This window comes from Hypanus sabinus, chromosome 8 (assembly GCF_030144855.1).
Source record: "Hypanus sabinus isolate sHypSab1 chromosome 8, sHypSab1.hap1, whole genome shotgun sequence".
In the NCBI taxonomy this organism is placed as follows: Eukaryota; Metazoa; Chordata; class Chondrichthyes; order Myliobatiformes; family Dasyatidae; genus Hypanus; species Hypanus sabinus.
This window is the reverse complement of record NC_082713.1, coordinates 141,258,740-141,284,740: the sequence shown is the minus strand read 5'-3', so window position 1 is coordinate 141,284,740 and position 26,001 is coordinate 141,258,740. Positions and strand designations below refer to the sequence as shown.

The window sequence follows — 26,001 nt, the reverse complement described above, 5'->3', positions numbered from 1 at the left end:
AAGTGCAGCATAAGCCACAATTGGAAGGAATCCTGAAAGATTATAAAAATGTGGAAGTGAAATTGCAATGGAAATTGAAAAGTAGAGTGGGGGGAAATATTGTGGATAAATTTAGGAATTTTTTTTGGGATAGAGGGGGTTCAAAAGAACAAAAGGGACAAAAGAAAAAGGGTAGCAGCTGCAAAAACCAAAATGCTCAACTGTAGTTAAGACATCAGTGTAGTTATAAGTTATAACTTTGTGTGGATGAAAGTCAGGGAATGATATTAGAAATATAACAGGAACAGGAATTAGCCATTTTACCCCTTAATTTTGCTCCACAGTTTATTATGTTATCATCTAACTCCATAACATATTTCCCCCTCTGTCCATTCTCCTGTATCTCTTATCTTATAACATGGCATTACAAACCAAGTTCTAGATGCCCCTTCCAGAGGAAATTAGCTCCTCTTATCCAGTCTGCTTAGCTCTGTCAGAACTTTATAAGCTTCAGTTAAATTCCCACCCATTCATCTAAACTCTAAATACAAAGGTCACCTACCCTAAACAATCTGCATCCAGCAACCTTTGTTGTATACTTTTAGGTAAGAGAACAAAACACGGTACAATATGGGCATTGCTGCTAAGACAAAATAAATGCAAATGACAGGAGTCTAAAAGTAGATAAATCCAGAACCCTGAACTTTCCTATAGTGTTCAGAGAAGCAGGGAAGGAAAAATAATCCATTAATTTTAAGTTTCCTCGTATTACAGGAATAGCTGATAAAGTAGAAACATTGATTAAGAAGGGAGAGAGTGATAGGCCAGAGAATTAAAGATCAGTTAGCAATGGTGGTAATGTATTAAAGTAAATTGTGAAGGGTAGGAAAACTTATCACATAAGCTCAGGTTCATCATGGATTTGTGAAGAAATTGCCATGACAAATGAAGAGATGGGAAGTGGAATTAATATAAGCAATGTCTGTCTGGTGTGCATAAATGAATCCAAAGGGCTCATTGAGGATTTCACTTCTTATTTCATTTTATTTGTTATCTTTGACTATACAGTGGATTCCAGTTAATTGGGACCAGTACATTTTGGCCCAAATTAAGCAGCTGCCCCAATTAGCCAAAATTTCATGGAAATAGTTAAAAGGGTATATAAAAGACTAACTACTGTTTAACTAAGTAATAAATTATGTATTTAAATAAAATGCAGAACAAATTCGAACAATCTATACTATTACTACTACAGTACTATAAAACTGTATTAGCTCCTGATCGTTAACAATGGAGGAATTCATCCAGTGTACACTGCCATATTCTCTTGACCTTAAGTGAACAAAGTCAACACAGACACCAGATGCAGATAATAGACTACCTTCATTGCTTTCCTGGATGAAGTAGTACCATAATCCAACAATAAATTTCCTGACATCCTATGTAATCACTGGCTTTTGTTTTTGAGATGTTCCCTGTTGTCCCTTGCACAACAGCCATTCTTCTCAGTTTATCTTGCTGATGAAGAGTGGTGTTAGGCGACTGGCTTTTAATTTGGTCCAATAAGGTAATTTTTTTCAGCTGGTGTCAAATCTTTTAGTGGCATCTTGGCAGGGTTCTGAATTTTTAAGTCAAAATAAAAAAAATATCAAAAAACCACTGGTTTTTGAATCTGCATCCGTCAGCCCAAATAGATAAAATAACCTGACTACGTGAAACTGATGCTATTTTTAAAACTATTTGCTCTGAGCACGGTGTAGTGTCAAACGGCCACACGAGTACATGTGACTGACAATAGTTAGAAGCTGTTTGGCAACAGACTGCTGTCTCAATTAAACAGCATAGTGTCCCAAATAAAAGTTCAGGGTGAAGTCTGTCCCAAGCCTTATAGGCTCATCAGGCCGGTGCTTATGCTGGTTTCCGTGGCGTGAAGCGACTGAGAGTACAAAGAACCCCCCCCCCCCCAATAGGACTATCGCGAAGTTAACCCCCAGCATTTTGCTGGTACCCATTTTCAGCTGGGTGGACTGGAACAATATGTGGTTAAGTGCCTTGCTCAAGGACACAACATGCTACCTTGGCTGGGGCTCAAACTCACGACCTTCAGATCACTAGTCCAACGCTTTAACCACTTGGCGACACCAAATAAATGGAATCCCGGCTATTTTCTCGATTCGTTTTTGTTCTTTCAAGAGTTGACCCAAATAAACAGCTGCCCCAATTAACTGGAATCCATTATATTTAAGTTTGTTTATCAGAGAGAGAAATGTATTTTCTAAATACTCATCAGATGTCTGAATATACTGAGGTTATATATTGAGGAAATATTTTCTTATATCTACATGTTGTACTGAACTGGCATTAAGATAGTGTTAAGTCTACTCTAAATGCAATTAACTTGCTCTTTCTCACAACAGGCCCATTAAATGGGGGGGCATATTTGATCCTTGAATTGATAGTAAGAAGGAACAGTATATGAAGAAATTAATTGCGTTGCATGGCTCTCTGTTTACGTAGCAGTACAGATTACAACGTTGATCTGGACCTCACGCACCAACGGAAACTTCGACAGAAGCAACTTCAACAACAGTTCAGAGAACAGATGGCGAAGAATCTCAAACCACAACCACGAGAAACTGTTAGTTGTGTTGCCCAAGCAAATAATCACACAGGTACCTGAGACTGCTTTTGCAAGATGAGCAGTTGTCTGATTGTCAGAAGCTGCTTTAATTTTTTTTAAACTGACATCCATCAAAATTTCCATGTTAGTGCACATAGGAGCTACCTCTAATTTGATTTATAGATTAGAAATTGTGCAAGTAGTTTTTTAAAATTAAATTATTTTAAATCCAACTGAACTTGAAAAAAGGATGCAAAAGTATTAAGCTGCATAATAATCCTGCAAGTGAAACAAGTTTAATGGTATGATTTTAATAATGTGAATTTATCTAATAATGCGATAACTTTGATCTGAGTGAAATGCATGAGATACGAAGATGCTCTGCTTCATGTTGTTGGAAAATGGATAAAAATATAAAGCAAAGATGTGGCCTTGTAATCTTCTGAAAGTAGAAGTGAATCTAACCAATATTGACAGAATGGAACAGGCAAACTGAATTCTATATGATCAATAATGGGCTTGTGCTGTATAAGTATTAATGAAAACTGATGATTAGCTTTAAAAAAGACAAATGGGTTAGCAATGTCCTTTACGGAAAGGTATTTCCCACTTTTACCTGATGTGAGTTCTTATTGTTCCATTAATATGTGAACATATGAGAAGAAATTCAATCCCTATCTGTATTGTAGTGCCCATCGTGTTAGTTTAACTCAACTTTTGAAATTTACTTCCATTAAATCATCTGGTATAGAAAGTATGACCTTGAGCTGGAAAAGGAGTAGAAGATATTTGCAAGAGTATGTTGCCACAACTAGAGGGCTTGAGCATTTTTTTTTCCCTTAAGCATAGGAGGTTGAACTGTGAACTTATAGAGATGCATAAAATCATGGAAGATATTAATAAGGTGGATGATCATTCTTTTTACCATGGTAGGGAATCTGAAATGAGAGGATATAGGTTTAAGAGGAGGAGGACAAGGTTTAATCATGACCTGAGGATAAACCTAATTGTATAGGTGCTGGTGGGTAGTGAGCAGAGGAAGCTGTATAAGTTTCATTTGGCACTGGAAGACTCTATGATGATATAGCTCAAATGTCCTGGGACTGGCATTATATTAAGCAGAATGCCAGTCCCAGGACAAGCTTGGTCAGACATATATGGATCTCAGTGGAAGATGTGTCACATAATCTACTTGGTCTCCAGTAGGATCTTTAATCTTTGCATTCTACATTATCAAAATTGTAAAGGAAGGCATTCTTGGATAAACAACTGCTTTTTAATTTATATAGTTAAAATTAAATATGCCTATCTTGCCCTCTTTTATCAATTTAAATCAGCAACATACAGTTGGCCCTCCTTATCTGCGAAGAATTGTTTCCGGGACCCCTCGCAGATACCAAAATTCGCGGATGCTCAAGTCCCTTATTCAACCTGTCTCAATATGGTGGATCTTAGGACCCAGCATTTATGCATTTTTCATGCATTTGTTTACTTCCACATATTGATTTGAATTATTTTCTCTTTCTATTTGTAGTGACAGTTGTGCAGTCTAAATTGGTACCACAGATTAATCATATCACACCAATCAATCATGAGGCAGATTTATTTGAGGATAAGCTCCTGGCTGGTAGGTATTGCATCCATGCTGCTTGAAAGTTCAGTGGATCACTTTTTATTTAAAAATAAGTTAACCGGCGAGTTATTTTAGAGGTTTTTTTTTATATTTATTCCTCTTGAGTTAAAAACAGTTGAAACTTTAACAATGTCAGCAGTTAAATGAAAGATTTTCATGTAACATATCAACCAATGCACTCCAATTAGGCTGGATGGAAAACCTGGCTTATTTTAAGTCCAGAGGCAGTCAGAGCCAGAAGGTTGGCACTGAGAAGTTCATTGAATCAGTAAGTTGTAATAATATGGCATCCTTTTATTGCCTTGGATTTCACAATCAGCAGTGAAGCCATGGATTAGTTGCTAACATGAATAATAATAATTTTTAAAATAACAGCCTACAATGAACTAACAATCAGTTGCATAGATTAACTGTTGACTTGTTCAGCGGCTGGATCTCATCAAACCGATTTGACTGGTGTCTCAGAGCTCTCAGTATGCACTGAGCTGTGCACTGAGATGACATGATTCCAGTTCCTGTCAGAAGACATATTACTTCAGTGATACTGAAAAGTGCAAATCAGTAAATGCAAATCTTTCTCTTCATTAGCATAGGAAGGAACAAACATTTTACAGAGCAAGAAATAAAGATCAAAACATCTGCATAATTATAGTGGGAGTGGAAATGACAAAAACTTTATTTTGTACATTATCTCTCAAAATTATAATTTGTATATACAGGAAACTTTTTTTAGGCCATGGATTTTGGGCAATTGTGTCAATTTGGAAACTGAATTTAGACAAACAAAGCTCGTTTAAGTAAAGTTTACCTACAAAGAAATAAAGAAATGGGTGGACCAGCCCTACCCAATTTTAGGTTTTACTATTGGGCTGCCAATATAAAGAATATTACTTTCTGGTCCTATTATATTTATCATAAAGATTGCCCATCATGGGTCTCCTTAGAAGTTAATTCTGTAAAAAAATTCCTCTATTGTCTCTCTTCTTGGATCATACTCTTCTTTTTCAGCAAATAAAATAACAGATAACATAATTGTTAAGCAAACTTTAAGGATTTGGGCTCAATTTAGGAAATGTTTTGGTTTAGTGAATTTTTCATTATCATCTCCCTTAATTATTTTTTTTATCCCTTCCATGACTGACAAAGTCTTTAAAGATTGGGATGAACTAGGTATTAAGTGTTTTAGGGACCTGTTTAGCTCAGGATCTCTTGCTTCATTTGACCAATTGTCAAATAAATTTGCACTCCCAAAAACACATTTTTACAGATACCTTCAAATTAGAGATTTTCTACGTTTCCACTTAACTACTTTTCCTATAGCTCCTGATAATAATTTACTGGACGATCTTTTAAATTTAAAACCTTTTGTTAATGGTTCTATTATTGGTATCTATAACTTGTTGATTGATTCTAGACAAGTCTTTTTAGATAAAATAAAAAAAGCTTGGGAGGATGACCTAAATTGTCAGATTTCTGATGATAAATGGAATAAAATTCTTAAACGGGTTAATAAATTATCTTTCTGTGCTCATCATTCTCTTCTACAATTTAAAGTGGTTCATAGAGCTTACATTTCTAAACAGAAGCTGTCCAGTTTTTACCCGAATGTTTCTGCACTTTGTAATAAATGCAACTCTGCTGATGCCTCTTTAATTCATATGTTTTGGTTTTGCCCTAAAATTGAAAAGTTTTGGCAGGAAGTATTTCATACCTTCTCACAACTTTTTAGGGTCTAATTTGACCCAAATCCCCTTACTGCCTTATTTGGTATTATTGCAAATGAAGATATAACTTTAAATATTCCTAACCTACAGGTTTTCGTTTTTACCTCTCTTTTGGCAAGAAGAGCAATCTTGCTTAAATGGAAGGAGTCTACCCCTCCTACACATCTTCAATGGCTACGTGATATTATGTCTTATTTAAATTTAGAAAAGATCCGCTGCTCAGTCTTAAATTCGAAACAATCTTTTTATGATATCTGGGGACCTTTCCTAAATTACTTTTCTAGTTTATAAAGTTTAACAGTGCACAGACTTTTATGTATATTTTTAATCTTCTCTTCTTAAGTGAATGTCTTTTTTTTTCTAATTATCCATTATCATCCATCAGTTTTTTTCTTTGGTAGTTGGTAGGGGGTTGACTTTTTAATATAAAAAATTTCTTTTTTGATGTATGACTTATCTTTAAATTTTTGATTACAGAGTGGTATACCTTTATGTGTTATGTTATAACATTTTGATCAACTTTATTACAATATATGAATGTACACAAGTTATGTTGAGATGTATCTATGTGTTGCACTCTGTAAATCTTGTTTTTTTTCTTCTTCTGAATAAAACTATTGTAAAAAGAAAGAAAGACAACAAAGCATAATATATTCAGTGGTGCCGCTGATAGAGCTGCCAGCTCACAGATCCAGCCTCCAGAGCTGGATCCTGATTTCCACTGCTGGCTCTGTGGAATTAGTATATTCACCCTGTGGCATCAAGGGCTTCCCCCAGGTGTTCTAGTGTACTAAAGACAAAGTGCTGGAAATACATAGCAGGTCAGGATGATGCTATGGGAAGAGAAACAGAGTTAGTATTTTGGGCCAAAGACTCCTCAAATTCTTCAACCTGAAACTAACTTTTTTTCCTTCCTATCAATGTGGTCTGATCTGCTGAGTATTTACAGAATTTTCTGTTTTTATTTCAATTTTTCAGCATCTGCAGTTTTTTGGAGGTTTTCTCTGATAAGAATCTTTTTTTTCCGAAACAGCAGATGATCCTGAACTCTGGGATATTCCTCTGGATGACACCAGATATGAGAGCAATCCAAATGTCCCTTGTCAGAATCAAACTCCATCTACACCTCCTACAGGTCTACAACAGATGTTGACAAGGAGCAGAACTCCACAAAAGATTAATTCCTCAAAACAAACCCACAATGCCTACCAAAGTAAAACAGGTGAGATTAAACTGCATTCTGTGAAATGGCAGGGAGACACTGGCAAAGATGGTGTTTCAGCTCTATGGCTGGCAACTTTTAGGACCAAGATACTTGCAGTAAAAGAATGGTTCAACATGCAAAAATCATAATGCAAGGAAGCAAAGCAGTTTTGTGTTGAATTCTGGATTCTTTTGCACGATACCAACTTTGTGTGGCACAGTCAGAAATCATCAATGCATCTGGCACTGTTATCTCCACTACTGCAAACACTCTGGATTTTCAAAAGAATAAGATAATATCAATTTTAATTTTGTCTTAATAATAGGTAATTTTCCTGACAATTTAATCAATGAGAGGGCATCATGTGCACAACATTTATTTTGTTTTCTTTCCCCCCCATGTGAAGTCCAAGGCTACTGAAAGTATAGTTTTATCTTAATGTTTCATTTACTGTGCAGTATATGATTCTTTAAAATTTAGTAAGCTGGAATTACTGACCTGATCCTGTGGTCCTGCCCTAGTTAAATGCTCTGTATCTAACTCTGACCATCTGTATCTTGGAGGCTTACAAGAATAGCCCCAGGAATGAAGAGGATCATTTGAGTGTTTGATAGCTCCGGGCCTGTACTGGATGGAATTTAGAAGATTAAGGGGGAATCTCACTGAAACCTACAAAATATTGAAAGGCCTACATTGAGTGCATATGGAGAGAATGTTCACAAAAGTGGGAGAATCTAGGACCAAAGGGCACAGTGTTAAAACTAGGATATCCCTTTAGATACGGAGAATTTTTTTTAGCCAGAGGGTGGATAATCTGAGGCTAAGTTATTGGATATATCTAAAGTGGAGGGTGATGGGTTTTTAAATTAGTGAGGCTGTTAAGAGTTACATACAGGAGAACAGGCTGAGAGGGAAAATAAATCATTCATGATCAAATGGTGGAGCATACTCATTGTGCTGAAAGGCCTAATTTTTCTCATATCTCATGGTCTTATGCACACTGGGGTTTACTGTACAGCCTGAGTTCCAGTTGTTAGTCATCCCTGAAAATATGGCAAAGTTGTGGGCACAACATATTCGACTGTGAAGCTTGCAATTGATTTTGTTTTTAAATGCCTCTGTTCAGAAATATTTTAGAAAATAATAAAATTGTGGTTAATGGAAAAAATGAAAGTTGACTAAAATTACAATAGGAAATTCAACTGCCTTGCCATTTGCCTTCCAAATCTTTGTCCAAAAGCCCCATTGAAATCATTTAGATCTTGGATCTTTCATCAATTCTAACTTCAGTTTCCACAGCTGACCATGCAGATAAAAATTGGCATAGTCCACTTTGACAATATTTTCTTGGTGTTCTTTCAGAGTTGTAATCAATGCTACATTTGAAGTAAAACTCTGCTGTTAAGTAATTTTAGTAATCAAATGTCATTTATAATAGATTGAGTTCCGAAAAATTGATCTGAAAAGCAACCCTTTTTTACTTCCAGTGGAATCTAGCCCTTGCCGAGAGGGACAATTCATGAAGAAACGCAGGCTGGAACCTGCCTGAAGAATCAGTGTGGCAAACCATCATATAATTTCTACATAACTTTTTTTTGTTATTTTTCTTTGTGAGATGTCCCTTGCCTTTCTACAATGCAGCTTTTGGAGGAAGTGAGACATTTATGTTCTTCAAAATCTTTAATGAATCTTGCCCATCTGGTAATTTTATTTCAAAGTTACACCACATGTAATGCTGATGTCCTGAGAAGCTTTATGCTGCTGTTTATGAATTATGCAGTACCACAATGGTAAGTAATTTCTACAGCAAATTGCACTGAAGTAATAAGTTTGATTGTACACTGAGGTGCAGGAACTCTTGTGGTTTTGTGCAAGAAAATACTGAGAAACAAAAAATGTATTTTCATCAGGATTAAAGCTAAGGGAATAATCTGTTTAGAAAAAGTTATCTGAAAAGCCTGCTGCAATTGCCTCATGAGTTTACCATAAGCTATTACATGGGTGGAGAAAATGGAAGGTAAATGTGATATTAATTTCTGATTGAAATATGATTTTGCATTGTTGATCTCATTTTTTTGTTAGTCATCCAAATGTCCAGTAATTTTTATTGCTCTAGTCAGTAATAATTGTTGGTAAATGTTGGAGTGCTGCTGAATGAAACTGGAAAAAGTTTCATTTTTGACAGTTATTCAGAAATATTCTAACTACTGTAACCAATAATTTCGTACCTTGGAGTCATGATTCTGAATGATATCCTTCTATTTTTCCATGGGCATCGTTTCACTTTTTAAAATGTTTTTATTATACATTAAATTTAGAACTTGATATGTTTAAACTATTGATGAATTGAAATGTGTTGCTTTTACTGATTAATGGGATGGTTTATCTTTGCAATATCTTGTTTGGGTTATTGATAATATTCCCCATACTTAACTAAGTTCAAAATGCAGAGACAATCCTGTATGTCAATTGAAGAAAATAAGCAATATTATTCTTTGTCTTGTCAACATCCTTTGGCCACTTCAAAGCATTTTGCAATGTGAGAACTGTAAAGTCTCAGTAAATCATGCAATGACCACAACTTAGCCCACCATCATCCTTCGTGTCTAAGAAGGGTTAGGATTAGATTGATCTTGGAGTAAGTTAAAAGGTCAGCACAACATCATGGGTCAAAGGGCTTATTGTGCTGTACTGTTCTATACTCTATCTTCCAAAAGGAAGAGACTGGTAAACAAAACCTGTCCAGTAGAGCTGCAAAATTTTATGAAATTATAGAATCAGAGCACTACAGCACAAACGGGCCCTTCAAACCATCGGAATGTGCTAATTTATTATTCTGCCTAGTCCCATTGACGCACACTTGGACAGTACTCCAATTGTGCTTCACTAGCAACTTGTACAACTTCGACATAACGTCCCAACTTCCCAAATCCCTCTGTTCTACCACAAAACCTCAGTGCTCTGTTTACTATAAAAGTCCTATCCTGGTTTATCCACCCAAAGTTCAATACCTCACACTTGTCTCTATTAAGTTCCATCTATTATTTTTCCAGCTGGTCCAGATCCCACTGCAAGTTTTAAGTTTCTTTGCTGTCCATTACACCCCCATAAATTTGTAGATCCAGTTTACCATAGAATCGTCCAATTCATTAATATAGGTGACAAATAGCAACAGGCCCTGTACCAAACCACTAGTCACAGGCTTCCAGTGACAAGCAACCATCTACAACTCCTCTCTGTCTTATCCTAAGTCAGTGTTAAATCCAAATTAATATTTCATCCTGAATGCTTCAAGACCATGGTCTTCCATGTGGAATTTTCTCAAAGACTATATTGAAGTCCATGTAGACAGCATCCACACCCTTTCCTTCAATTTTCCTGGTACTCTTTGAAAACCTAAGATTGGTTGGACATGACATACCTTATGTTGACCATCCCTAATCAGGCCATTATCTAAATACTTACAGTATACCTCCAGTCCCTTAGAATACCTTCCATTAATTTACCCACCACTGATAATAGGCTCACCAGGCTATAATTTCCTGTCTTATTCTTAGAGCCTTTCTTGAATGACAAACAATATTAGCTATCCTTCAGTCTTTTAGCACCTCAGCTGTGAATGATCCCAGGAAAGAGGTGGTTAATGTATGAGGAGTGCTTGATCAGTCTGGGTCTGTATTTGCTGGAGTTAAGAATGAGGGACAATCTCACCAAAACCTACCAGATAGTGAAAGACTAACAGAGTTCAGGTGGAGAAAATGTTTTCAATATTGGGGGAGGGTTGGTCTAGCACCAGAGGGCCAGTTTCAAAATCGGATCTCTCTCTTTAGGAGAGGAGAAATTTAGCCAAAAGGTGGAAAATCTGTGAAATTAATTGCCACAAACAGATGTGGAGGCCAAGTCATTTGATACATTTAAAGCAGAGGATGATAGGCTTTTAATTAGTTAGTGTATTGAAGCTTACAAGCAGAAGGCAGGAGAATAGGATTGAGGAAAAATATCAGCTATGATTGAATGATGAAGCATATTTGATGGGCCAGGTAATTTTTCCTGATGAGTAATGCCACCCCTACCCAGTTAATACTGCCCCACCTATCATATCTAAAGCAATGGAACCTCAATACATTGAGCTACCAAATCTGCTCCTCCAGGAATCAAGTCTCACTAATGGCTACAATATCACAATTCCAGGTGCTGATCTATTCTCCATCTCATCTGCCTTACCTGCAATACTCCTTGTATTGAAATAGACATAGAACATTAATCCCACCGTACTCAAGCTCTACTTACCTCTACTCTCCCCACAATCACTTCACTCAGTTCCCAGCTTCCTGCAACTCGAGTTTAAAGCCCACAGAACAGCACTAGCAAACCTTTTTGCAAGGATATTGGTCCCTCTCCAGTTCAGGGGCAAACAGTACTGTTTGTACAGCCTCCACCTTCACTGGAAGAGCCCAATAATCCAAAAAATCTATAGTCCTCCCTCCTTCATCTCCTTAGTCATTTGTTAAACTGTATTATCCATTTCCAGCTGTGCTAACATGTGGCATGTGTAGCAATCATGATCCTAGAGGTCTTGCCCTTTAATTTAGCACTTAACTGCCTGAACTCAACACCATTCCTAATTATGTTACCAAGATGGACCTTAATCTCTGGCTGTTCACCCTTCTTTAAAATGCTAAGGACATTTGATGGAGCTGGACTACCAGAATTCTTTGACAAAATTGCAGGTTACTGCTAATGTAGTAAAACAATACTTTAACCCAGACCTCAAAGGGAATTTCAAATTTCTCCTGGCCCTTCCACCAGTGTTTCTGATTGCAACCTTGTTCATATACCTAACCCACACACTGGACCTTTGGATCACATTATGAACTGGAAAAAATTTAGTTTTATAATACTGGCAACTCCTACAATAGTCATTCAGGTAACAGAAATTTGTCCTTAAAGACATTCCAAAACCTCTACTGAAAATCTTCACAATTTGGGTTTCTTGTTGCATGTGCAGTTATTAGTCGAGGTGGGTAGGGGGTTGGGGTGATTGAGAAGCAGTAAGCTATAAAAATGTAAAATCAAAGTGTTTTAGAAAGTAGATGCTCTAATACAAATATTTTAAGAACTTCCTGGATTCTTGTGGTGCTGCCACAAGCAGTATCCATCAAGGACTCCCACCATCTAAGTCTATGCTCTCTTCTCACTGTTGCATTGGGGAAGAGGTCCAGGCACCACAGTAGCATTGCGGTTAGATGCTATTGCAGGTTGAGCAAAGTTCAGTTCTACCATGTTCTCCCTGTGACTGCATGGGTTTTCTCCAGGTGCTTCAGATCTCGCCACAGTCCAAAAACGTATCAATTAATAGGTTAATTGGTCATTCTAAATTACCCTCTGATTAGGCACATGTTAAATGGACAGGTTGCTGGGTGGTGCAGCTCTTGGTTGAAAGGGCCTATTCCATGCTGTATCTCTAAGTAAAATAAAGTCCCACACCAGTAGGTTTAGGAACAGTTAATACTCTTCAACCCTCAGGCTCTTGAAAGTAGCATGGATAACTTCACTCACCGCAACAATGAAATGATTCCGCAAGCAATGGACTCCCTTTCAAGTACTCTACAACTTCTTCTCAGTAATATTTATTAAGTTATTTAGAGTTTGTCTTTTGCACATTGACAGTTTGTGTGCAGTTTTTCATTGATTCAATTGTATGTCTTTGTTCTACTATGAATGCCTGCATGAAAATGAATCTTAGTATATTTTCACATATGTACTTTAATAATAAATTTACTTTTAACTTTGGATTAAGTAAATGAAAATCTGTGAACTGGTACTTTGTTGGACAGGACTTTCTGAAGAACAAGTTCGACCTACTGTATTGCATTAGAAACACCACCAAATATCAAGTAACACATTTGACCTCAATCTGTAGCTAAATCACAATGGTTCTTATCATTGATACTGGAACCCACACCCCCCCCCCCACATTAGCATACAACTACACTAACCAAAGAAAAGATTTATTAGTAGGTTAATTGGTCATTTTAAATTACCCTCTGATTAGGCACATGTTAAATGGACAGGTTGCTGGATGGTGCAGCTCTTGGTTGAAAGGGCCTATTCCATGCTGTATCTCTAAATAAAATAAAGTCCCACACCAGTAGGTTTAGGAACAGTAGGTGAGGAAATATGCAAACATTGAGATTTTGATCATTTTTATTTGAATGATTTCAGTTAATAATCTACAAAGAAAGTAACAAATTTCAGCGCAAAGCGCAATCTTGCATGTAGCTCAACACCCTTATTTAGTGCAAACATACAATTCATGTTGCAAATTATCCCCACATTTTACAGTGTACAATGTTAAATAATGAAAGATCTCTTGGACAGACACTGAACTCCAGAGCAACAGAAGAGGTTCAAGACTGCAATTTGTTGCAATGAGAAGGGGTAGATGCAGTAGGGAGAAAGGTATTACAGAAAATAATTTAATGCACATCAGTAGCATTTATAATTATACATTTTACTCCCCAATTGTTTTCCATATAAAAGGAAAATAAATAGGTCCAATTTTTGCACATTAAAAAGCCCAAAACAAAGAGATATGGGAGAAGAAATGGGCTCTGCACCCCAGTTTAAAATAAATGAACACCAGCTGCTTTTTACTTTAGATGTTGGATGATAATAATTCATAACTATAGAGCAACACAATAGAGAATATATTAATATGCATCCCAGTGCACAAGAATAGCATACATGTACTGAAATTCATAACTCTGCCTGTCCTTAAAAAGGAACAAAAATCTGAAGTAACCAAAATCATGTTCTCAATAGCAGTCCCAGGATTATTTATTGCATATTCTACATCAACCTCCACTGGAGTTCTTTTGTTTGGGGGTGGAAGAATGGTGAAGTGATGGGCATAGAAGAAAGTTCACCACTTAGAAACTTGAGCCACCTCCTCAACCCCATGCAAATAGTATACATTTCAGAGATCTAGGGTACCCCCCCCCCCCCCCATGAGGTCAGGTAACTCATCTAAAAATGTTATTCTGAAATTAAAAGCGACGTAATTATGTGGACTTTTCACAGTTTATTGCAGTCTAAGGAATAATACTGATTGCAGTACTTGCCTTTATTTCCTTTGCTTGAAAGGAATCCACAGACAGAATAAGAAATATCATTAAGCATAGGGTAGAAGTTACAAAAGCACCTGCTGAAACAATCCTCATACCAGTTCAAATTTTATTAAAAGGGAAGCAAAGACAGAGAAATAAAAGTTTTTATCATGCCTATCTGTCTAAAATAAAAGAAATGCCAACCCTCCCTTCCCCAAAGCAGGTGTACAGAATACCATTACACCTCCAACTAACAATAACATTACACTATAATTCTAAGCTTTTTGTATTAAAGTCTTGAAAGAGACAAAAGTGTATTCTTCATAACAGGCTTTTTTTTTACAAGGGAACTTTAATTTCAAAGCATGCTTTTCTTAGAGTTTGGGTGTTCCAAACAAGAGCTAATGGAATAATTTACTATAGTATGTCTACCTCTACAACTTCGATTTTAAGCTTCCCAACTCTTCAATATTGTTTAAGGCTCACATGTCAGCAACAGTCTGCAACACGTGCTGCAGTAAAAAATGCTTCAGTTCCAAGAATTGTCGTAACAGTTACAGCAGAACTAACCTTTCATTTATATTGAAAAAATATTTTAATAAATGGTGCAACCTTCCTCAATTTATTTGGAAAAAAAAACAAAATAAAGTGCTCACCTGCAGTTTGCAACAATTACAACTGCAGGGTTTTAACAGTTCTTTCATGAAGTCAGAAAACTGAAACTTAACTCTAAAACAACCGTGGCATCCAAATTTTGTATATTTGTCCTTTTATTTTTCATATCACTAAAAACTGCAACACAACTCCCTCAACCAGTTCTTCACAAGTCACATTTCTGTAAATAGCTGGTAAAACAAAATTAAATGTGTAGCTTCAATTGAAATGTGAAGAGGAAGGGTAAACATTCTCAGGGTCAGGTTAAAGAAAAAAAAAGTCCCACATTTTAAGGTAATTGTTCATACTGGAAACAAATCTGACTTTTTAAACATTGTATTATGTATTTTTTTTTAAACATTAGCTTGATTTTGAATTTGGAAGTTACTGTAAATTAGTGCACTCAGCCTAAATATATGATCTCTGCTGGATAGACACTGGGTAATGCTAAATTTTATCTGGATATCAAGATTTACATTCCAGGAAAAACCAGAAGATAGTATTGAGAAAGACTTTCCTCAGTGATTAAAATTTTCCACGTCATTTTTCACATTTCCCATATATCCAGGGTTCATACAATTGTTTCTGTGTTGCTTCAAAAGTTATTTTAATGGTGACAGCCTCAAAATACAAAGTAAATTTTACGATGGTCATGTGTACAATAAATAGATGATCAATAAACTGCAATGAGGAATTACACTTAAAGATTAATGGTGGATTCTTTGCAGCACCTAATTTTCCTCCACCAATTTAAAAACAAAGGAAAATAAAACATGTTTTAGCATGTAGGGCTTGCTACTTTAAATATGTATCAGCATTATTCATACTGATAAAAAACTACTAAATAATATTTTGACTTGGTGACCTTAATAGAATCAAATGCAAATTAGTTTTTCAATGCATTTTTGGAAACAGCACTTGATGAAAATTCTGAAAAATGCAGACCCTTAAACTACACAAGAAAACAAACTACTTTAGCTTTAAGTGACTCCACGTTTTCATTAATTAAAAGGCTATCACTGGGAGGGAAGGACAAGTATTAGAACACATTTAGGGGGAATGGATGGCATTTCAGTCACTGCCAGTGACAACAGCTCTGTTAAGGAACAAGTGTGACTATCCACATTACCACAACTCCATCTTCACTTGCTCTCTTCCTTTTTAATTTCTCTGTTTGGGGACACTAAGTGCTTTCCTGCAGACAAGTCAGAAGCACAATACAAGGCACTATGAATCCAGCAAGCATACTGGGAAAACAGGTATTCAAGTACATTTATACAATTTTACATTCACATTTATTTACCTAATACAATGAAGTAACAAAGGAAGTTAAAGTGTCTCTGATAAGTATGGATTATAGCTAGCTTTAGTTTTTTTATGCTTTTCTTTAAAACTTTAAACCCTCTAAATTCACTTTTACTACTGTTGTCCAACAACATTTATATCACAGTGTTTGAACATCAAAAACTGATGGGTAAATACATGTCCGCACAGAACGCTGTTTGAAACAGAACTAGTAAAATAGCTCTCAATGATGCTGTGTATATAAAAGCAGTGTCAGCCATTTGTATACTTTGAAGCTCTATGACCTATCCCTGGCAACATCAGCAGAGGCATTAAACCCTGAATTACACTCAATCTATCGATCACACATATCCAGAACTAGCATCTATGTTGTCCTAAGATTGGATCCAGTAGGATTGCTGACAGATTTCTGCAAAGTACCCAAGGGAAAGCTCTGTAGTGAAGTGCTACCAACTCCTTGAAACTGAAGACTAGCTGTTGGTGGTATAATCCCTGGTTGTTGTTGGGGAGGTGCTCCAGTCCACTGGGCACTATAGGGTGCTCCAGGATAACCATACTGGCAGATAGGTGTCTTGCTAAAAGGATTCAGTGAACCCACTGAAGCAGCAGAAGATCCTCCCACAGAGTTGGTCATGGAGATACAAAGTTGACCTGGTGCTGAATACTTCCTTGGCATTGTCTGTAAAATTTTATAAACAAACAGCATTAATAAAACAGCTAGATATACCATGATTAATGCTTAATCCAGAATAATACAGATTTGGAGCAAGAAGGCTGTGGGTAAATGGCTAAGGATTTCCAGAGCAAAGGCAGTTTTACTACTCGGGGTAAAAGAGAGGCAAGACTGCACAGGCGCATGACATCAGCCAGTAGAGGTTTAAAAAGAAGACCGCCATATCCAGCGGGCAGTGGAGTGAGAGGAAGTAGAGTGATGGGGCTTTGGCGGTAACGGGCCGAGGTGAGGTAGGTTTAACTGTGTTAATTGCAGAAAGGAAGTAGTGTGTGAGGCCAGTTTTCTGTGCTCGGTGTCATATGTGGGAAGTCCTGAAGTCTCCCAGCCTCCTGGATGGCCATATCTGCACCCGGTGTATCGAGCTGCAGCTCCTAAGGGACCATGTTAGGGAACAGGAGATGCAGCACGATAACCTTTGCTTGCTCAGGGAGAGCGAGGAGGTGATAGAAAGGAGTTATAGGCAGGTGGTCACACTGGGTCCACGGGAGACAGACAAGTGGGTCATAGTCAGAAGGGGAAGACTCGGGTACTATAGAGTACCCTTGTGGCTGCACCCTTTCACAATAAATACTCTGCTTTGAGTACTGTTGGGGGGGGGGGGGGGGGGGACAGCCTACCGGGGGGAAGCGGCAGTGACTGTGCCTCTGGCACAGAGTCTGGCCTTGTGGCTCAGAAGGTTAGAGAAAGGAAGAGGAAGGCAGTAGTGATAGAAGACTCTATAGTTAGGGGGTCAGACAGGTGATTCTGTGGATGCAGGAAAGAAACTCGGATGGTAGTTTGCCTCCCAGCTGCCAGGGTCCGGGATGTTTCAGATTGCATCCAAGGTATCCTGCAGTGGGAGGGAGAATAGCCAGAGGTCATGGTACATATTTAGTACCAATGACGTAGGTAGCAAAAGGGAAGAGGTCCTGGAAAAAAACTACAGGGAATTAGGAAGAAAGTTGAGAAGCAGGACCACAAAGTTAGTAATCTCAGGATTACTGCCCATGCTATGCAACAGTGAGTATAGGAATAGAATGAAGCGGAGGATAAACGCGTGGCTGAGGGATTGGAGCAGGGGTCAGATATTCAGATTTCTAAATCATTGGGACCTCTTTTGGGGCTGGCGTGACTGGTACAAAAAAGATGGGTTGCACTTGAATCTTGGGTGACCAATATCCTGGCGGGGTGGTTTGCTATGGCTACTGGGGAAGAGGAGGTTGGCTCACCAATGGAGAAAGCTTGTAGACAGTGCGAGAGGGAGGATAGGCGGGAGATAGAGAAAGGACGAGCTCAGACCGAAGGTTTGAGATGTGTCTATTTTAATGCAAGGAGTATTTTGAACAAAGCGGATGAGCTTAGAGTGTGGATCAGTACTTGGAGATATGATGTGGTGGCCATTACAGAGACTTGGATGGCTCAGGGACAGGAATGATTACTTCAAGTGTTGTGTTTTAGGTGTTTCAGAGATGGAGGCAAAAGAGGTAGAGGCATGGCACTGTTGATCAGAGTTAGCGTCACGGCTGTAGAAAAGGTGGACGCCATGGAGAGACTGTCTGCGGAGTCTGTGGGTGGAGGTTGGGAACAGGAGAAGGGGTCAATAATTTTACTGGGTGCTTTTTATAGGCCGCCTAATAGTAACAGGGATATATCAAGGAGCAGATAGGGAAACAGATCCTGGAAAGGTGTAGTAATAAGAGTCGGCGTGACAGGAGATTTTAACTTCCCAAATATCAATTGGCATCTCCCTAGAGCAAGGGGTTTAGGTGGGGTGGAGTTTGTTAGAGTGTTCAGGAAGGTTTCTTGACACGATATGTAGATAAGCCTACAAGAAGAGAGGCTGTACTTGATTTGATATTGGGAAATGAAGCTGGTCAGGTGTCAGACCTCTCAGTGGGAGAGCATTTTGGAGATAGTGATCATAATTCTATCTTCTTTACAATAGCATTGGAGAGAGATAGGAACAGACAAGTTAGAAAAGCATTTAACTGGAGTAAGGGGAATTATGAGGCTATCAAGCAGGAAATTGCAAGCTTAAATTGTAAACAGATGTTCTCAGGGAAAAGTAAGAAGAAATGTGGCAAATGTTCGGGAGATATTTGTGTGGAGTTCTGCATAGGTATGTTTCAATGAGACAGGGAAGTTATGCTAGGGTACAGGAAGAAAAAAGCTTATAGAAGGTTCAGAGAGTTAGGTAATGATAGAGATCTAGAAGATTATAGGGCTAACAGGAGGGAGCTTAAGAAGGAAATTAGGAGAGCCAGAAGGGGCCAGGAGAAGGCCTTGGCAGGCAGGATTAAGGAAAAACCTAAGGCATTCTACAAGTACATGAAGGGCAAGAGGATAAGACTTGAAAGAATAAGACCTATCAAGTGTGACAGTGGGAAAGTGTGTATGGAACTGGAGGAAATAGCAGAGGTACCTAATGAATAGTTTACTTCAGTATTCACTATGGAAAAGGGTCTTGGTGATTGTAGTGATGACTTGCAACAGACTGAAAAGCTTGAGCATGTAGATATTAAGAAAGAGAATGTGCTGAAGCTTTTGAAAAGCATCAAGTTGGATAAGTCACCAGGACCGGATGAGATGTACCCCAGGCTACTGTGGGAGGCGAGGGAGGAGATTGCTGAGCCTCTTGCAATGATCTTTGCATCATCAATAGGGACTGGAGAGGTTCCAGAGGATTGGAGGGTTGCAGACATTGTTCCTTTATTCAAGAAAGGGAGTAGAGATAGCCCAGGAAATTATAGACCAGTGAGTCTTACTTCTGTGGTTGGTAAGTTGATGGAGAAGATCCTGAGAGGCAGGATTTATGAACATTTGGAGGGGTATAATATGATTAGGAGTAGTCAGCATGGCTTTGTCAAGGCCAGGTCCTGCCTTACGAGCCTGATTGAATTTTTTGAGGATGTGACTAAACACATTGATGAAGGAAGAACAGTAGATGTAATGTATTTGGATTTCAGCAAGGCATTTGATAAGGTATCCCATGCAAGGCTTATTGAGAAAGTAAGGAGGCATGGGATCCAAAGGGACATTGCTTTGTGGATCCAGAACTGGCTTGTTCACAGAAAGCAAAGAATGGTTGTAAACAGGTCATATTCTGCATGGAGGTCGGTCACCAGTGGTGTTCCTCAGAGATCTGTTCTGGGACCCCTACTCTTCATGATTTTTATAAATGATCTGAATGAGTAAGAGGAGGGATGGGTTAACAAGTCTGCTGATGACACAAAGGTTGGAGGTGTTGTGGATAGTGTGGAGGGCTGTCAGAGGTTACAACGGGACATTGATAGGGTGCAAAACAGGGCTGAGAAGTGGCAGATGGAGTTCAACCCAGGCAAGTGTGAAGTGGTTCATTTTGGTAGGTCAAATATAGTATTAACTCTTGGCAGTGTGGAGAATCAGAGGGATCTTGGGGACCAAGTCCATAGGATGCTCAAAGCAGCTGAGCAGGTTGACATGTGGTTAAAAAGGCATACAGTGTATTGGCCTTCATCAATCGTGGAATACAATTTAGGAGCCGAGGGGTAATGTTACAGCTACATAGGACCCTGGTCAGACCCCACTTGGAGTACTGTGCTCAGTTCTGGTCGCCGCACTACAGGAAGGATGTGGAAGCCATAGAAAGGGTGCATAAGAGATTTACAAGGATGTTGCCTGGATTTGGGAGCATGCCTTATGAGAATAGTTGAGTGAACTCGGCCTTTTCTCCTTGGAGCAAAGGAGGATGAGAGGTGACCTGATAGAGGTGTATAAGATGATGAGAGGCATTGATCACGTGGATAGTCAGAGGCTTTTTCCCAGGACTGAAACACACAGGTTTAAGGCGCTGGGGTGTAGGTACTGACATGTCGGGTAAATTTTTTTTACTCAGAAAGTGGGGAGTGCGTGAATGGCTGCTGGCAATGGTGGTGGAGTCAGGTACGCTATGGTCTTTCAAGAGACTTTTGGATAGGTACATGGAGCTTAGAAAAATAGAGGGCTATTGGTAAGCCTAGTAATTTCTAAGGTTGGGACCTGTTCGGCACAACTTTGTGGGCCGAAGGGCCTGTATTGTGCTGTATGTTTTCTATGTTTCTATATTTCTATAATTATGATAAAAGGCTTTAACTGTTGGTTCAAAGCATATAAATTCAAAAATGCTTCTACTAAGTTAGAAATGTCTTGAGATGTCAATAAAATTCTGCAGTATGGCACTGGATCTACAAAAAAAAACTTATGGACGGACGGATAAATAATATATATCAATCATGTGGTAGAGATACTGAACACCCAGAAGCACTTCATAATATCAATTAACATTCCCACTTCAAGGTGCGCCATGAAAAATAAATGTAAAATTATTACTCCAGATTCCAGAATGTGCAGTCGTTGTCTCCATGGGAAAAAAAAGTGAACTCATAAGTTATCTCGATGTCATCTGCAGGATTATTTTCTCCAAATATATTTATCTTCAAATGCATTTAATTGGCTTTGCTGGGTCAATGATCGACTGATGGTCATTAAAATAATTTCCAATTGTACACCCCATGTGATTTATGCACCCCAAGTGTAATATACATACCTAAATGATCCAATGTTTTCCATGCAGATATTTCAGGTAGTTAACTAGGAAGCCACTAGTCAGAAGTACTCAGAATGTTAACAGGACAGAAGAACAGAAATGTTCCATTAATCCTTCTTCAATGAAGGAACAGAGAGGTTCACCTCACTACCAATCATTGAGGACAATTCAGGAATACTAACTGTAGCTGTAACAACAATAACCCATGAATGTGCTTTATAACCATATAACCATATAACAATCACAGCACGGAAACAGGCCATCTTGGCCCTCCTAGTCCATGCCGAACCCTTAATCTCACCTAGTCCCACCTACCCGCACTCAGCCCATAACCCTCCACTCCTTTCCTGTCCATATACCTATCCAATTTTACCTTAAATGACACAACTGAACTGGCCTCTACTACTTCTACAGGAAGCTCATTCCACACAGCTATCACTCTTTGAGTAAAGAAATACCCCCTCGAGTTTCCCTTAAACTTCTGCCCCCTAACTCTCAAATCATGTCCTCTAGTTTGAATCTCCCCTACTCTCAATGGAAACAGCCTGTTCACGTCAACTCTATCTATCCCTCTCAAAATTTTAAATACCTCGATCAAATCCCCCCTCAACCTTCTACGCTCCAATGAATATAGACCTAACTTGTTCAACCTTTCTCTGTAACTTAATTGCTGAAACCCAGGGTAACATCCTAGTAAATCGTCTCTGCACTCTCTCTAATTTATTGATATCTTTCCTATAATTCGGTGACCAGAACTGCACACAATATTCCAAATTTGGCCTTACCAATGCCTTGTACAACTTTAGCATTACATCCCAACTTCTGTACTCAATGCTTTGATTTATAAAGGCCAGCGTTCCAAAAGCCCTCTTCACCACCCTATCTACATGAGACTCCACTTTCAGGGAACTATGCACAGTTATTCCTAGATCTCTCTGCATTCCTCAATGCCCTACCATTTACTCTGTATGTTCTATTTGGATTATTCCTGCCAAAATGTAGAACCTCACACTTCTCAGCATTAAACTCCATCTGCCAACGTTCAGCCCATTCTTCTAACCGGCATAAATCTCCCTGCAAGCTTTGAAAATCCACCTCATTATCCACAACACCTCCTACCTTAGTATCATTGGCATACTTACTAATCCAATTTACCACCCCATCATCCAGATCATTTATGTATATTACAAACAACATTGGGCCCAAAACAGATCCCTGAGGCACCCCGCTAGTCACCGGCCTCCATCCCGATAAACACAAAGGCACAAAGCATAAAGCACAAAGGTAATGTTAATAGCATATCCAAGGCTCACATAAACAATTCAGTAAGTTTTCAGACAGACCATAAGACCTTGGAGCAGAATTAAATCATTCAGCCCATCAATTCTGATCCGCCATTCAATCATTATTAATTTATTATCTCCTTCAACTCCATTTTCATGCCTTTTCCCAATACCTTTGAAATCCTTACTAATCAAGAATCTATCAATGTCCGCTTTATTAGTAAGCATGTAACCCTGAATGGCAGTCACAGCAGCACAGCAAACTCTTACTTACTTCAGAGTAATGATGGCCTGGTTGACCCTGCTGCTTGATGCCACGTTTGTTCTGTGAAAGGTTCATAGCATCTCGAGCCCAATTGTCTACCAGTTTATGCAAATCATCTGTGAAGGTGCCTTTTCTAGTCGTCATTGCTGGTTGTTGCTGGGCCATTTGCCCAACCCCACTTACTGCATTTGTGCTAGTTGTCCCTGGGAAAATACAAAGATGATCAAATTCATTACAAATATGATCTGAGTTTCTCAGATCAAAGTAACCTACTGTTATGTTGATACTTGAAGATAAGTTTGTTTCATGACAACTAATACTTGCTAACGATACCCAAAAAAAATTAAAAATGATCATTTTTGTGATATATAATAAAGATGAATCCTTATTTTCTTGTCATTACTTAACAAAGGTTAATGGGCTTTTAAGTAATTCTGGTCTTCTCTTCATAAAACAATGCAATTTATGTGTTTTTGCTGAATTATATCAACTGAAAGGACTCAACAAGTTTTATTAATATCATCTGAAGGTCATTCATCAAAGGATTGAGACTGTTGTGCAAAGGGACCCTGAACAAAGCTCTAGTTTGCCAGTAATTCTTACATTTATATCATGCATTGCACTTCAAACAGATGGTATGACCCATGTTTGTGTTATGGAATAATTGCACCATTAGTTTTATTAGTTAAGCCATTTAATAAAATCTTCATGCAATGTTCCCTTACAATTAACAGGTGGCTCAAAGATGTGTTAAAGCCAAGTCGCATCTGAACATGCAATGCATTCAGACAACAAAGCACTAAACCCATCCACATTCAAAATTTAACCAGTCATTAGCACATGCAAGACCAAAGCTGCCTTTACACTTGACTTCAGCATCACAAGTTCTATCATCTCTGATAATTGGTCAGTTACATTCAATGTTAGCAATGGATGAATGCTTTTGGGTTGACAGGTGGGGATAAACATTGCTGGTTTTCATACGTACTATTTAAACTCTGGTCTATTATGAAGGATCCTTTTCATATAAATGGTTTGGGAGAATTGTAATTCCATTCAATTTTAATAATTTACTAGTCCATAGAAATAGGTCTATAATAAATTTTAAAGTAAACGTGTTTTGGTCAATGCAACCATGAGGCCAACCAAAAAAAAACTTCATTGTATAAAAGTACACAAATATGATTCATACCACCCCCCAGTACACTTAAGTAGACTGTAGAAATGTTTAAAAAAGTAAGTCATATAGGCTGAACTGCTAAAGTCAGATGTAAGGATTATGATACAAAATTGTCACATGCTTTGCAAGTAAAACATGAGAAAAGGATAATTACTACACAGTTGGTTGCATGGGCAGACTTTTTTCACCATCTTCCCTAAAGAACAAAGAAAAGTGCTTGGAGAAGAGAAACATACAAAATGGGAAAAGTACATCAATATCAGTTGAATTGATTAGTGTGACCTCATATGGGATTCTGTCGTAGTAAAACCAAAGAGGAAGCAAATGGTCATCATTTAGCGCATTTGTGCAAAATCCAGGAAGTGGCGGTCTCATTAAACAGTAATTTTTAGTACAAATGAAGTAAACTTCTTTGAACCTGTTATAAAATTTTAATCAGGCATGCAATCTTTCACTACTAGGTAATTACAAATTTAGAGCAGTAGACAAAGCCAAATATATTATTCAACTATAAAACCACCTTTGCCTCCATCTTCCAGGTTTTCAAAACATTTAAGTTATACATTGTTTTCCTATTTATAGTTATTCTATTATCTGCACTTTATACAGCACAACTGCTTTGCAGCACCACACAATGGCCGAGATGTATATATCAGAAGAGCCTTTCTTTAACCTCTCGATCACTGCTTCAGTGTTGTAATAAACCAGCAAACTGGTAAATAATAGACAAACTGGCCTCGTGACGTGGTTAAGATGGAATTTATTCAGATGGATAATCAAACGCATGTAAACCTTTAATAGGGCCTCGTTTTGCCTTGATGTGCTACATATAATTCAGGTTAAGCAATTTTAACATCAGCCAGAATCAGAATCTGTATTCAGAATAATACTGCATTTCGGAAACTGATATTGCTGTTTAAAGGAGTGATCTTGCTAAATTATCAAGTCCAACTCACCCAGTTCTCTATTCACAACTAACTGTGGTGGGGCCAAGACAGAGAACCAAGAGGATTAAGGGTTTTGAATGATCAAGATTGTTTTCAGGATGGATAACAAGAGTAGTTTAGTAACTGGGCTATCTTCATAGCAGATTCTAAAAGAACATTTCTATAGTTAATGTAAAATTTATTTTTGTTTTAGCTTAAAAAAAAATTGGGGAGCACAGAAGTGCAGCTGTAGAGCTTCTGCCTCAGTGCCAAAGATCCACTTTCAATTCTGATCTTAGGTGCTGTCTGCATGGATTTTGCACATCCTTCCTCTGCAGTATGAGCTTCCTCTGGATATACTTGTTCTCTCACATAACCCAAAGATGTGTGGACTGGTGGATTAATTGGCCATTGTAAATTGCCATTAGTGTGTAGGTGAGTAGTGTAATCCAAGCAGAGCAGATAAGAATGTAGCAAGTATATAAGAAAATAAGTGGGATTAATGTAGGATAAATCCAAATCAGTGGGTGATGGTTCATGTGGACCTACTGTATCTTTCTACAACTAAGACTCAATTCACAGCTTACCATTTTAGTAAATCAGGATGGAAACAATCGTTTGCTGTGCCAAACAACACTTCAGCTAAGTAAAATTTAAGATATACTGTATATTTTGAATTTCTTATCAATGGAATTTGAGAATAATCAATAAAAGGATGAATCAAAAAAAATCTGCAGTGTTGTAAAATAAATTTGCCTGTTTCCATATATTTTAAGGAAAAAGGTAAAGATTGTCTTCTATGCACCATTTACAAACATTTAAAATCTAGGTTAGTATTCCCTC

The 26,001-nt window shown here is 37.9% G+C and overlaps 2 protein-coding genes across 18 annotated transcripts in view; one reads left to right on the top strand and one right to left on the bottom strand.

Moving 5' to 3' along the window:
• The window catches only part of rad52 (RAD52 homolog, DNA repair protein), a 53,062-nt gene extending 40,180 nt beyond the window's left edge, over positions 1–12,882 (top strand). Inside the window, exons 8-11 of one of the 2 annotated variants that reach the window (XM_059978073.1) lie at positions 2,497–2,651; positions 4,134–4,226; positions 6,993–7,178; positions 8,648–12,882. In XM_059978073.1, coding sequence (XP_059834056.1) covers positions 2,497–2,651; positions 4,134–4,226; positions 6,993–7,178; positions 8,648–8,709 — 496 coding nt within the window. In that variant the 3' untranslated portion in view covers positions 8,710–12,882. Of the gene's footprint in view, positions 1–2,496; positions 2,652–4,133; positions 4,227–6,989; positions 7,179–8,647 lie in introns of both variants that reach the window. The other variant, XM_059978072.1, reaches the window with a different exon arrangement.
• A 467-nt stretch (positions 12,883–13,349) lies between these two features.
• The window catches only part of wnk1b (WNK lysine deficient protein kinase 1b), a 143,778-nt gene continuing 131,126 nt past the window's right edge, over positions 13,350–26,001 (bottom strand). For 13 of the 16 annotated variants that reach the window (XM_059978020.1, XM_059978029.1, XM_059978025.1 and 10 more), the window contains 3 exons: positions 24,387–24,428; positions 23,062–23,255; positions 13,350–16,907 (listed from right to left, as the gene is read on the bottom strand). In XM_059978020.1, coding sequence (XP_059834003.1) covers positions 16,593–16,907; positions 23,062–23,255; positions 24,387–24,428 — 551 coding nt within the window. In that variant the 3' untranslated portion in view covers positions 13,350–16,592. Of the gene's footprint in view, positions 16,908–23,061; positions 23,256–24,386; positions 24,429–26,001 lie in introns of those variants that run through there. The other 3 variants (XM_059978026.1, XM_059978036.1, XR_009513676.1) reach the window with 2 other exon arrangements.